The sequence below is a fragment of the Heterodontus francisci genome, unplaced genomic scaffold (genome assembly GCF_036365525.1).
Source record: "Heterodontus francisci isolate sHetFra1 unplaced genomic scaffold, sHetFra1.hap1 HAP1_SCAFFOLD_518, whole genome shotgun sequence".
NCBI lineage: Eukaryota > Metazoa > Chordata > Chondrichthyes > Heterodontiformes > Heterodontidae > Heterodontus > Heterodontus francisci.
In genome coordinates, this window is record NW_027141084.1 from 293,164 (window position 1) to 305,520 (window position 12,357).

General features: G+C 54.9%; 1 protein-coding gene across 1 annotated transcript; it reads right to left on the minus strand.

Moving 5' to 3' along the window:
- Nucleotides 1-570: 570 nt before the first annotated feature.
- On the minus strand, nt 571-11,538 carry LOC137361982 (BTB/POZ domain-containing adapter for CUL3-mediated RhoA degradation protein 1-like). Its single transcript, XM_068026579.1, is given in 8 exon segments — nt 571-731; nt 733-882; nt 1,026-1,199; nt 1,201-1,222; nt 5,313-5,365; nt 6,363-6,452; nt 9,842-10,011; nt 10,370-11,538. Coding segments are annotated over 8 exon segments (981 nt in total). The 5' UTR covers nt 10,614-11,538; the 3' UTR covers nt 571-653.
- Between the last annotated feature and the right edge of the window lie 819 nt (nt 11,539-12,357).

The following is a 12,357-nucleotide window of genomic DNA, read 5'->3' on the forward strand; positions in this document are numbered from 1 at the left end:
AGTACGGGGGTTAGATACAGAGGAAAGCTCCCTCTACACTGTCCCCCATCAAACACTCCCAGGACAGGTACAGTACGGGGGTTAGATACAGAGGAAAGCTCCCTCTACACTGTCCCCATCAAAAAGGAAAAAAGAGAAAAAAAAAACGGGGGCTCGATTCAGATTTATTTGATGCTGAGTGAACACTGAGACAACCTGCACAGAAGAGAGGCTGGAATCTAACATTAAAACCATTTTTACCAACAGGAAAGGGGGAAATCAAACAAATTCACCATTTATAACTTAACCCATAAATTTATAAAACAGAAGACACAATAAAAATAAAACGTACATCAGTTGCTCCACTCCAACAGCAAGTTTAAAAATAAAAGTGGAGATTTGAAAAGGTGGTTGTCAGAGACAGTGAGGGACAATGACTAACCGCAGTGCTGCCTCTGGGCTTCGGAGCCCACCCTCCTCTCGGACAATGGCACCTTGCCACCCAGTGGGGGTCCTCGCTGTCTCTCCCGAGGCCGGTCCACGGGGTGCAGTCTCCAGCACAGCAGACAGGGGGGCAGGGTGAACGAGGGCCGGCCTGGGGGCTATTTCCCCCCCCCCCCACCCCCCGACAGGGTGGACGCTGGGTCTGCGGGCGACTCTCCCGCCTCTCTCACTCAGTCTTTGAAGACCGCTTGCTGTCCGTGGGGACGCTCGTCGTGCGTGATGTGACGGCGCACGTGAATCCGGCGGACAACGGTCCTGCCTCACCCGCCTGTCCTCGTCCTCGCTGTGCTGCTGCCCCCCAGCCGTGGCCTCCAGGAACGCGCGGTCCGGCATCTGGGGTGCCTCGTACATCAGGGTGTTCAGCGTCTCCTCAAAGATGCGGGCCTCGGGGAACTCCACCTGCAGCAGTGGTGGGGGGAGTGGAGAGAGAGGGAGAGGGTGAGACTCTGTGTGGGACAGAGAGAGGGGGAGACGGGGAGGATGGGATAGTTGGGCGCACCCTGGCCTGGTTCGGGTCGCGACCCCCCGCTCTGCCCTCTCACCTTGGTCTGTTTTTTCTCCGTGGCGTAAACAATCGACGTGCAGCAAATCTCGGCAACCTTGCGGCCCTTTCCGTAGAACGACCAGCAGCAGATCTCATCCCCCAACACGTCCTTGGCGAACACGACTCTCCCATTAAAGCGGAGAGCCAGCTTGTCAAACAACTCGATGTTTTTTCAACAAATTATCGTCAGAGTTACTGCAGAGCGTCAGAGAGAGAAAGAGAGAGAGTCAGCGGCACTGTCAAACACGGTCCCATTTACAGAGCGCGCGGTCCCTTTAAACACACCCAGTACCCAGAGATCTCTCTCTCCGACAGACACCGTCACTTTAAACACACCCAGTACCCAGAACATTTGACCCCAAGCCACATAAGGCGATATCAGGGACAGAAAAGGAAAAGCTTGTTCAAAGGTCGGTTTGAAGGAGTGTCTTAAGGGAGTGGAGAGAGAGAGAGCGAGAGCGAGAGCGAGAGCGAGAGCGAGAGCGAGAGCTGAGAGCGAGAGCGAGAGAGAGAGAGCGAGAGAGAGAGCGAGAGAGAGAGAGAGAGAGAGAGAGAGCGAGAGAGATGGAGAGAGAGAGAGAGAGAGAGAGAGAGAGAGAGAGAGAGAGAGAGAGACGGAGAGGTTGAGGGAGGGAATTCCAGAGCTCGGGGCCCCCAGGCAGCTGAAGGCACGGCCGCCAATGGTGGAGAGATGGGAATCGGGGGATGGTCAAGAGGCCGGAATTGGAGGACGTGCACAGATCTCGGAGGGTGGTAGGGGCTGGAGGAGGTTACAGAGATAGGGAGGGTGGTAGGGGCTGGAGGAGGTTACAGAGATGGGGAGCATTGTAGGGACTGGAGGAGGTTACAGAGATAGGGAGGGTTGTAGGGGCTGGAGGAAGTTACAGAGATAAGGAGGGTTGCAGGGGCTGGAGGAAGTTACAGAGATAGGAGGGGTGGTAGGGGCTGAAGGAGGTTACAGATATAGGAGGGTTGTAGAGACTAGAGGAGGTTACAGAGATAGGGAGGGGTTGTAGGGGCTGGAGGAGGTTACAGATATAGGGAGGGTTGTAGGGGCTGGAGGAGGTTACAGATATAGGGAGGGTTGTAGAGGGCTGGAGGAGGTTACAGAGATAAGGAGGGGTTGCAGGGGCTGGAGGAAGTTACAGAGATGGGGAGCATTGTAGGGACTGGAGGAGGTTACAGAGATAGGGGCGGCACAGTGGCGCAGTGGTTAGCACTGCGGCCTCACAGCTCCAGGGACCCGGTTCGATTCCGGGTACTGCCTGTGTGGAGTTTGCAAGTTCTCCCTGTGTCTGCGTGGGTTTTCTCCGGGTGCTCCGGTTTCCTCCCACAAGCCAAAAGACTTGCAGGTTGATAGGTAAATTGGCCATTATAAATTGTCACTAGTATAGGTAGGTGGTAGGAAATATAGGGGCAGGTGGGGATGTTTGGTAGGAATATGGGATTAGTGTAGGATTAGTATAAATGGGTGGTTGATGTTCGGCACAGACTCGGTGGGCCGAAGGCGCCTGTTTCAGTGCTGTATCTCTAATCTAATCTAATCTAATCTAATAGGGAGGGTTGTCGGGGCTGGAGGAGGTTACAGAGATAAGGAGGGTTTGCAGGGGCTGGAGGAAGTTACAGAGATGGGGAGCGTTGTAGGGACTGGAGGAGGTCACAGAGATAGGGAGGGGTGTAGGGGACTGGAGGAGGTTACAGAGATAGGGAGGGTTGTAGGGGCTGGAGGAGGCTACAGAGATAAGGAGGGTTGTAGGGGCTGGAGGAGGTTACAGATATAGGGAGGGTTGTAGAGGCTGGAGGAGGTTACAGAGATAGGGAGTGCAGTAGAGGCTGGAGGAGGTTACAGAGATAGGGAGGGTTGTAGGGACTGGAGGAGGTTACAGAGATAGGGAATGTTGTAGGGCTGGAGGAGGTTACAGAGATAGGGAGGGTTGTCGGGGCTGGAGGAGGTTACAGAGATAGGGAGGAGTTGTCGGGGCTGGAGGAGGTTACAGAGATAGGGAGGGTTGTTGGGGCTGGAGGAGGTTACAGAGATAGGGAGGGTTGTAGGGACTGGAGGAGGTTACAGAGATAGGGAATGTTGTAGGGGCTGCAGGAGGTTACAGAGATAGGGAGGGTTGTGGAGGCTTGAGGAGGTTACAGATATAGGGAGGGTTGTGGAGGCTGGAGGAGGTTACAGAGAATAGGGAGGGTTGTAGGGGCTGGAGGAAGTTACAGAGATAAGGAGGGTTGTAGAGACTAGAGGAGGTTACAGAGATAGGGAGGGTTGTAGGGGGCTGGGAGGAGGGTTACAGAGATAGGGGAGGGTGGTAGGGGCTGAAGGAGGTTACAGAGATAGGGAGGGTTGTAGAGACTAGAGGAGGTTACAGAGATAGGGAGGGTTGTAGGGGCTGGAGGGAGGTTACAGATATAGGGAGGGTTGTAGAGGCTGGAGGAGGTTACAGAGATAAGGAGGGTTGCAGGGGCTGGAGGAAGTTACAGAGATGGGGAGCATTGTAGGGACTGGAGGAGGTTACAGAGATAGGGGCGGCACAGTGGCGCAGTGGTTAGCACTGCAGCCTCACAGCTCCAGGGACCCGGGTTCGATTCCGGGTACTGCCTGTGTGGAGTTTGCAAGTTCTCCCTGTGTCTGCGTGGGTTTTCTCCGGGTGCTCCGGTTTCCTCCCACAAGCCAAAAGACTTGCAGGTTGATAGGTAAATTGGCCATTATAAATTGTCACTAGTATAGGTAGGTGGTAGGGAATATAGGGGCAGGTGGGGATGTTTGGTAGGAATATGGGATTAGTGTAGGATTAGTATAAATGGGTGGTTGATGTTCGGCACAGACTCGGTGGCCGAAGGGCCTGTTTCAGTGCTGTATCTCTAATCTAATCTAATCTAATCTAATCTAATAGGGAGGGTTGTCGGGGCTGGAGAGGTTACAGAGATAAGGAGGGTTGCAGGGGCTGGAGGAAGTTACAGAGATGGGGAGCGTTGTAGAGGCTGGAGGAGGTCACAGAGATAAGGAGGGTTTGTAGGGGCTGGAGGAGGTTACAGATATAGGGAGGGTTGTAGAGGCTGGAGGAGGTTACAGAGATAGGGAGTGCAGTAGAGGCTTGAGGAGGTTACAGATATAGGGAGGGTTGTGAGGCTGGAGGAGGTTACAGAGATAGGGAGGGTTGCAAGGGGCTGGAGGAAGTTACAGAGATGGGGAGCGTTGTAGGGACTGGAGGATGTTACAGAGATAGGGAGGGTTGTCGGGGCTGGAGGAGGTTACAGAGATAGGGAGGGTTGTCGGGGCTGGAGGAGGTTACAGAGATAGGGAGGGTTGTAGTGACTGGAGGAGGTTACAGAGATCGGAGGGTTGTAGGGGCTGGAGGAGGTTACAGAGATAGGGAGGGTTGTAGGGACTGGAGGAGGTTACAGAGATGGGGAGGGTTGTAGGGGCTGGAGGAGGTTACAGAGATAGGGAGGGTTGTAGGGGCTGGAGGAGGTTACAGAGATAGGGAGGGTTGTCGGGGCTGGAGGAGGTTACAGAGATAGGGAGGGTTGTAGGGGCTGGAGGAAGTTACAGAGATAGGGAGGGGGGAGTGAGGGGCCATGGAGGGATTTGAAAACGAGGATGAGAATTTTAAAATCGAGGTGTTACCGGACCGGGAGCCGGTGGAGGTCAGCGAGCACAGGGGGGGTGACGGGTGAACGGGACTCGGTGCGAGTTCGGACACGGGGGGGGGGGGGGGCGGTGGGGGATCAGCAGGAGTTTCGGGATGAGCTGAAGTTTCCGGAGGGTGGAATGTGGGAGAGCAGCCGGGGAGAGCCTCGGGAATGGTCGAGTCTGGAGGAGAACGAAGGCACGGGTGAGGGTTTCAGCAGCCGATGAGCCGAGACTGGGGCGGAGTCGGGGCGACGTTCCGGAGGTGGAAATAGGCGGTGTCAGTGACGGTGAGGATATGTGGTCGGAATCTCATCGCGGGGGGTTTAAATCTGACAGCGAGGTTGTGAACAGTCTGGGTTCAGACTGAGACAGTCACCAGGGAGAGGGACGGAGTCGGTAGCTGGGGAACGGAGTTTGTGACGGGGACTGGAGACAATGGCTTCAGTCTTCCCGATATTTAACTGGAGGGAAATTCCTGCTGATCCAGTACTGGATGTTGGATAAACAGTCTGATAATTTAGAGACAGCGGAGGGGTGGAGAGAGGTGGTGGTGAGGTCGAGCTGGCAAACACCTCGGTCTCTCTGTCCAATGAAACACAGAGACGAGATCTGGTTGTTAAAGACTCTGCTCTCCTGTCTATCTCTTACCTTGTGTAGGAATACTTGTTGTTACTTCGATTGTGCAGTAACTTGACGACCGGCTGAGAGAAGCAAAGAGAAAAATTGGTTTCCGCAGGGTGCGAGAGACACAGCGTTAAAAAAACAAAACACACACGAGCAGGTCAATCGCTGGTGGCCTGAATCAGACCCAAACGTCAGTAAAGGCCAGTGCTGGGCAATGACACAGTGATCTTAACAAGCAGGTTTACTGAATACCCCGGGGAGTGTCAGTGCCCGTGGGGGGACCCGTACCCCGGGAGGAGTCGGTGCCCGTGGGGGGACCCGTACCCCGGGGAGAGTCGGTGCCCGTGGGGGGACCCGTACCCCGGGGAGAGTCGGTGCCCGTGGGGGGACCCGTACCCCGGGGAGAGTCGGTGCCCGTGGGGGGACCCGTACCCCGGGGAGAGTCGGTGCCCGTGGGGGGACCCGTACCCCGGGGAGAGTCGGTGCCCGTGGGAGGACCCATACCCCGGGGAGAGTCGGTGCCCGTGGGGGGACCCGTACCCCGGGGAGAGTCGGTGCCCGTGGGGGGGACCCGTACCCCGGGGAGAGTCAGTGCCCGTGGGGGGGGACCCGTACCCCGGGGAGAGTCGGTGCCCGTGGGGGGACCCGTACCCCGGGGAGAGTCGGTGCCCGTGGGGGGACCCGTACCCCGGGGAGAGTCGGTGCCCGTGGGGGGACCCGTACCCCGGGGGGAGTCGGTGCCCGTGGGGGTCCCGTACCCCGGGGAGTGTCAGTGCCCGTGGGGGGACCCGTACCCCGGGGGAGAGTCAGTGCCCGTGGGGGGGACCCGTACCCCGGGGAGAGTCGGTGCCCGTGGGGGGACCCGTACCCCGGGGAGAGTCGGTGCCCGTGGGGGGACCCGTACCCCGGGAGGAGTCGGTGCCCGTGGGGGGGACCCGTACCCCGGGGAGAGTCGGTGCCCGTGGGGGGACCCGTACCCCGGGGAGAGTCGGTGCCCGTGGGGGGACCCGTACCCCGGGAGGAGTCGGTGCCCGTGGGGGGACCCGTACCCCGGGGAGAGTAACCAGCACTGACCTTGGTTGACGATGTGACAATTTTCTGCTCCTCTTTTGCTGATGTAATCATTGGTATCCGACAATCTGCATCAAAGGACTCGGCCTTTCGCTAATAACCAGCAGGAAAGAAACAATTAATGCAGAAAATAACAGTTATAACTCTCTCTCTCTCTCTGTCACACACCCCACCCTCAGTATAGACTCTCAGTTATAACACTCTCTCTGTTACACACCCCACCCTCAGTATAGACTCTCAGTTATAACACTCTCTCTCTCTGTTACACACCCCACCCTCAGTATAGACTCTCAGTTATAACACTCTCTCTGTCACACACCCCACCCTCAGTATAGACTCTCAGTTATAACACACTCTCTGTTACACACCCCACCCTCAGTATAGACTCTCAGTTATAACACTCTCTGTCACACACCCCACCCTCAGTATACACTCTCAGTTATAACACTCTCTCTGTCACACACCCCACCCTCAGTATAGACTCTCAGTTATAACACTCTCTCTGTTACACACTCCACCCTCAGTATAAACTCTCAGTTATAACACTCTCTCTGTTACACACTCCACCCTCAGTATAAACTCTCAGTTATAACACACTCTCTGTTACACACCACCCTCAGTATAGACTCTCAGTTATAACACTCTCTCTGTTACACACCCCACCCTCAGTATAGACTCTCAGTTATAACACTCTCTCTCTCTGTTACACACCACCCTCAGTATAGACTCTCAGTTATAACACTCTCTCTGTTACACACCCCACCCTCAGTATAGACTCTCAGTTATAACACTCTCTCTGTTACACACCCCACCCTCAGTATAGACTCTCAGTTATAACACTCTCTCTGTCACACACCCCACCCTCAGTATAGACTCTCAGTTATAACACTCTCTCTGTTACACACCCCACCCTCAGTATAGACTCTCAGTTATAACACTCTCTCTGTTACACACCCCACCCTCAGTATAGACTCTCAGTTATAACACTCTCTCTGTTACACACCCCACCCTCAGTATAGACTCTCAGTTATAACACTCTCTCTGTTACACACCCCACCCTCAGTATAGACTCTCAGTTATAACACTCTCTCTCTGTCACACACCCCACCCTCAGTATAGACTCTCAGTTATAACACTCTCTCTCTCTGTTACACACCCCACCCTCAGTATAGACTCTCAGTTATAACACTCTCTCTGTTACACACCCCACCCTCAGTATAGACTCTCAGTTATAACACTCTCTCTGTTACACACCCCACCCTCAGTATAGACTCTCAGTTATAACACTCTCTCTGTTACACACCCCACCCTCAGTATAGACTCTCAGTTATAACACTCTCTCTGTTACACACCCCACCCTCAGTATAGACTCTCAGTTATAACACTCTCTCTGTTACACACCCCACCCTCAGTATAGACTCTCAGTTATAACACTCTCTCTGTCACACACCCCACCCTCAGTATAGACTCTCAGTTATAACACTCTCTCTGTTACACACCCCACCCTCAGTATAGACTCTCAGTTATAACACTCTCTCTGTCACACCCCACCCTCAGTATAGACTCTCAGTTATAACACTCTCTCTGTCACACACCCCACCCTCAGTATAGACTCTCAGTTATAACACACTCTCTGTTACACACCCCACCCTCAGTATAGACTCTCAGTTATAACACTCTCTCTGTCACACCCCACCCTCAGTATAGACTCTCAGTTATAACACACTCTCTCTGTTACACACCCCACCCTCAGTATAGACTCTCAGTTATAACACTCTCTCGGTTACACACCCCACCCTCAGTATAGACTCTCAGTTATAACACTCTCTCTGTCACACCCCACCCTCAGTATAGACTCTCAGTTATAACACTCTCTCTGTTACACACCCCACCCTCAGTATAGACTCTCAGTTATAACACTCTCTCTGTCACACACCCCACCCTCAGTATAGACTCTCAGTTATAACACTCTCTCTGTTACACACCCCACCCTCAGTATAGACTCTCAGTTATAACACTCTCTCTGTTACACACCCCACCCTCAGTATAGACTCTCAGTTATAACACTCTCTCTGTCACACACCCCACCCTCAGTATAGACTCTCAGTTATAACACTCTCTCTGTTACACACCCCACCCTCAGTATAGACTCTCAGTTATAACACTCTCTCTGTTACACACCCCACCCTCAGTATAGACTCTCAGTTATAACACTCTCTCTGTTACACCCCACCCTCAGTATAGACTCTCAGTTATAACACTCTCTCTGTTACACACCCCACCCTCAGTATAGACTCTCAGTTATAACACTCTCTCTGTTACACACCCCACCCTCAGTATAGACTCTCAGTTATAACACTCTCTCTGTCACACACCCCACCCTCAGTATCGACTCTCAGTTATAACACTCTCTCTGTTACACACCCCACCCTCAGTATAGACTCTCAGTTATAACACACTCTCTGTCACACACTCCACCCTCAGTATAGACTCTCAGTTATAACACTCTCTCTGTTACACACCCCACCCTCAGTATAGACTCTCAGTTATAACACTCTCTCTCTCTGTTACACACCCCACCCTCAGTATAGACTCTCAGTTATAACACTCTCTCTCTGTTACACACCCCACCCTCAGTATAGACTCTCAGTTATAACACTCTCTCTCTGTTACACACCCCACCCTCAGTATAGACTCTCAGTTATAACACTCTCTCTGTCACACACCACCCTCAGTATAGACTCTCAGTTATAACACTCTCTCTGTTACACACCCCACCCTCAGTATAGACTCTCAGTTATAACACTCTCTCTGTTACACACCCCACCCTCAGTATAGACTCTCAGTTATAACACTCTCTCTGTTACACACCCCACCCTCAGTATAGACTCTCAGTTATAACACTCTCTCTGTTACACACCCCACCCTCAGTATAGACTCTCAGTTATAACACTCTCTCTCTGTTACACACCCCACCCTCAGTATAGACTCTCAGTTATAACACTCTCTCTGTTACACACCCCACCCTCAGTATAGACTCTCAGTTATAACACTCTCTCTCTCTGTTACACACCCCACCCTCAGTATAGACTCTCAGTTATAACACTCTCTCTCTGTTACACACCCCACCCTCAGTATAGACTCTCAGTTATAACACTCTCTCTGTCACACACCACCCTCAGTATAGACTCTCAGTTATAACACTCTCTCTGTTACACACCCCACCCTCAGTATAGACTCTCAGTTATAACACACTCTCTGTTACACACCCCACCCTCAGTATCGACTCTCAGTTATAACACTCTCTCTGTCACACACCCCACCCTCAGTATAGACTCTCAGTTATAACACTCTCTCTGTTACACACCCCACCCTCAGTATAGACTCTCAGTTATAACACACTCTCTGTCACACACCCCACCCTCAGTATAGACTCTCAGTTATAACACTCTCTCTGTTACACACCCCACCCCTGTCCGTACCCTCAGGGCTTGCGTACAGTCCTCCACCAGCCCCTGAACAAGGTAGTACTTGGCCTCGAGCATCAGTTCTTCCATCTCTCGCACGCCCTCGGGTAGGGGCACCGAACCGTCCCGCAGGTAGTTCAGCAACGTTCCGAAGTGCTTGCCGCACCTGTCTACCACGATCCAGCCTGCGCAGGGTGAGAAACGTGGCCAGTCAAGAGTCTGGTCAGCAAACGCACAAGCTCGGGGGCCGTTCGGCCCATCGTCTCCCTGCCGGCCCTGATGCAAGAGTAATTCAGCTCGTCCCACTCCCCCCGCCGCCCTGCGCTCTCTTCAGGCCTTGACCTAATTGCCTTTTGAAAGCCCCGACTGATCCTGCCTCCCCCGCACTCTCAGGCAGCGCATTCCAGATCCTAAACACTCGCTGTTAAACTGCGTTTGCCGCCTGTCTGCCCATCCCCAGGGGGTTCATTCCTTCGCCTTTCCCACCACCACCCGTCTCTCCCCGACCCCCCCCCACCACCGACATGCCGGAGGGACACAGACCCTCGTGGTCCGTCAGGACCTCCGCGTTGCCGCTGAACATCGCCTGCAGGGCCGTGTCTTGCTTGGAGAGGGTCTGCACCGTGGTGTAGTGGAGGCAGCCGCCCACGTTCAGCTTGACGTACTTGCTGCTGGGGCTCGGCGGCCTGGCCTCGCAGGGCTGCCCGCAGCGAGGCAGGGCCGGGGAGGCCGTCAGGAGCAGCAGGCCCTCCGCCCCCTCGCCCCGGGCGCCCGAAACGGCGGACATTTCCTGACTGAGGAAAGGGGTGTCAGCGGGATAGGGGTGGGGGAAAGGGGTGTCGGTGGGGTCGGGGGGGGGAGGGGGAGGCCAAGATGGGGGTCAAGGCGATTACATCGATTGACGGGGCAGGGAGCGCCAACTATACAAGTGACGGCGAGGCCCCTTTAAGTCTTAAAGCTGAACTGGCACCATGACCTGGGGAGAGTTCAACGTATTGAAAGCAAAAAAAAAAAAAAATCTGGGGCAAATTTTCACTCCTGTGTAATTGCCAACAAGGATCCTTAAAATCCCGGGGGCGGCGGGGGGGGGGCGTTATCCCTTTAAATCTTAAAGGGGTACCTCCGCGGGAGCGGGTCGGGCGAGGTGTGGGTCAGGTGAAATCTTAAAGGGGCACTGTCACGACAACACAAGGGGGCTCCCTTTAAATCGTAAAGGGGGTGTCGACCGTATGCGGGGCTTGTTTGGGGGGTGGGGGGGGGGTGTGGTGGTCCCTTTAAATCTTAAAGGGGGCACCAACAAAAAGTCCCTTTAAATCTTAAAGGGGCACCAAAGACAGAAGGGAGGAGGGTTGGGTTGGGTTGGGTGGGTGGCGGGGTCCCTTTAAATCCGAACTGGGGACCCTTTGGAAGCCTCAGGGCGATGGGTGGAATGGCCCCTTTAAGGCTTAAAGGGGCACCCACACAGACCGTTAAAGGGGAAAGTTGGGTGGGCGCAATGGGTGTCTCTGGAGCCAGACAGGTTTGGGAAAAGCCCGTGGGAGATGGTGGTGTGGGGTGGGGGGGGATCCCAGGCCGCGGAACTTCAGCGAGCCTCCGCCTCCATCAGCAACGGCCGCCATCCTGCCGCCGCCATTGTGCTTTGACTGGAGGAAGGGAGGGCAGTCGAGGGGCGGGGCTACCCCGGCCGACACTCTGATAGGCCAGCCGGCTGTCAATCTAAGCGGATTCCCCCATCCGATTGGGCGAGCGCTCAGTCCTTCAAGGCGGTCCCGCCCCTGCCTCAAGCGCTGCCCCGCTGGCTCAGGCGCACGTGACCCCCCGCCCTGACGTCAACCGCGCCCTCCTCCCCCGGCGTTTCTTTCCGAATCACCGGCAGCCGATTGGAGCAGAGCGCTGTCAGTCATCAACGCCACCTGCGCTACCATTGGGTACCTACGCCTGTCAATCTCGAATCGGACCCGCCCCTCCCCACGATCCCACCAGCCACACCGGTCGGCGGGCACAACCCGCATGCCGATTGGATGGCACGGCTGTCAATCAACACGGGCCGCACCCACCCCACCTTGTGCAATTTCCCGCCTCCCCCCCGCCCCCTACCGCTATTGGACGGCATCTCGTTGTGCCCCATTCCGATTGGGCGATGCAGACGTCAATCCGTCCCAACCCTCCTCACAGCAGAGGGGCCGGTCTTCCCTTACCCTCCTCACCGCGATTGGACGGCTGTGGCCAGCCCCCCATTCTGATAGGCTGAGACGGGGGGGGGGTGGATGTCAGAGCCCCGCCCACTTCCGGCCACTCCGAATGGCCCGAGGGCACGTCAATCAAGATGGCGGACGGTTGGTTCATTTAATTTAAATTGTTTCGCGCGGCTTTTAACTGAACCGGTCACTCGGGGCTTGACCCGGATCGGACATTGATGAATAAATCAACGTGACATCTCGTCCAAATGGCTCTTGAGAAGGAACGCCTGCCTCCGCTTCATCCCGATTGGTCGGTCGCCAGTGCGAGGGGGTGGGGGGGCGGGTCGGCCA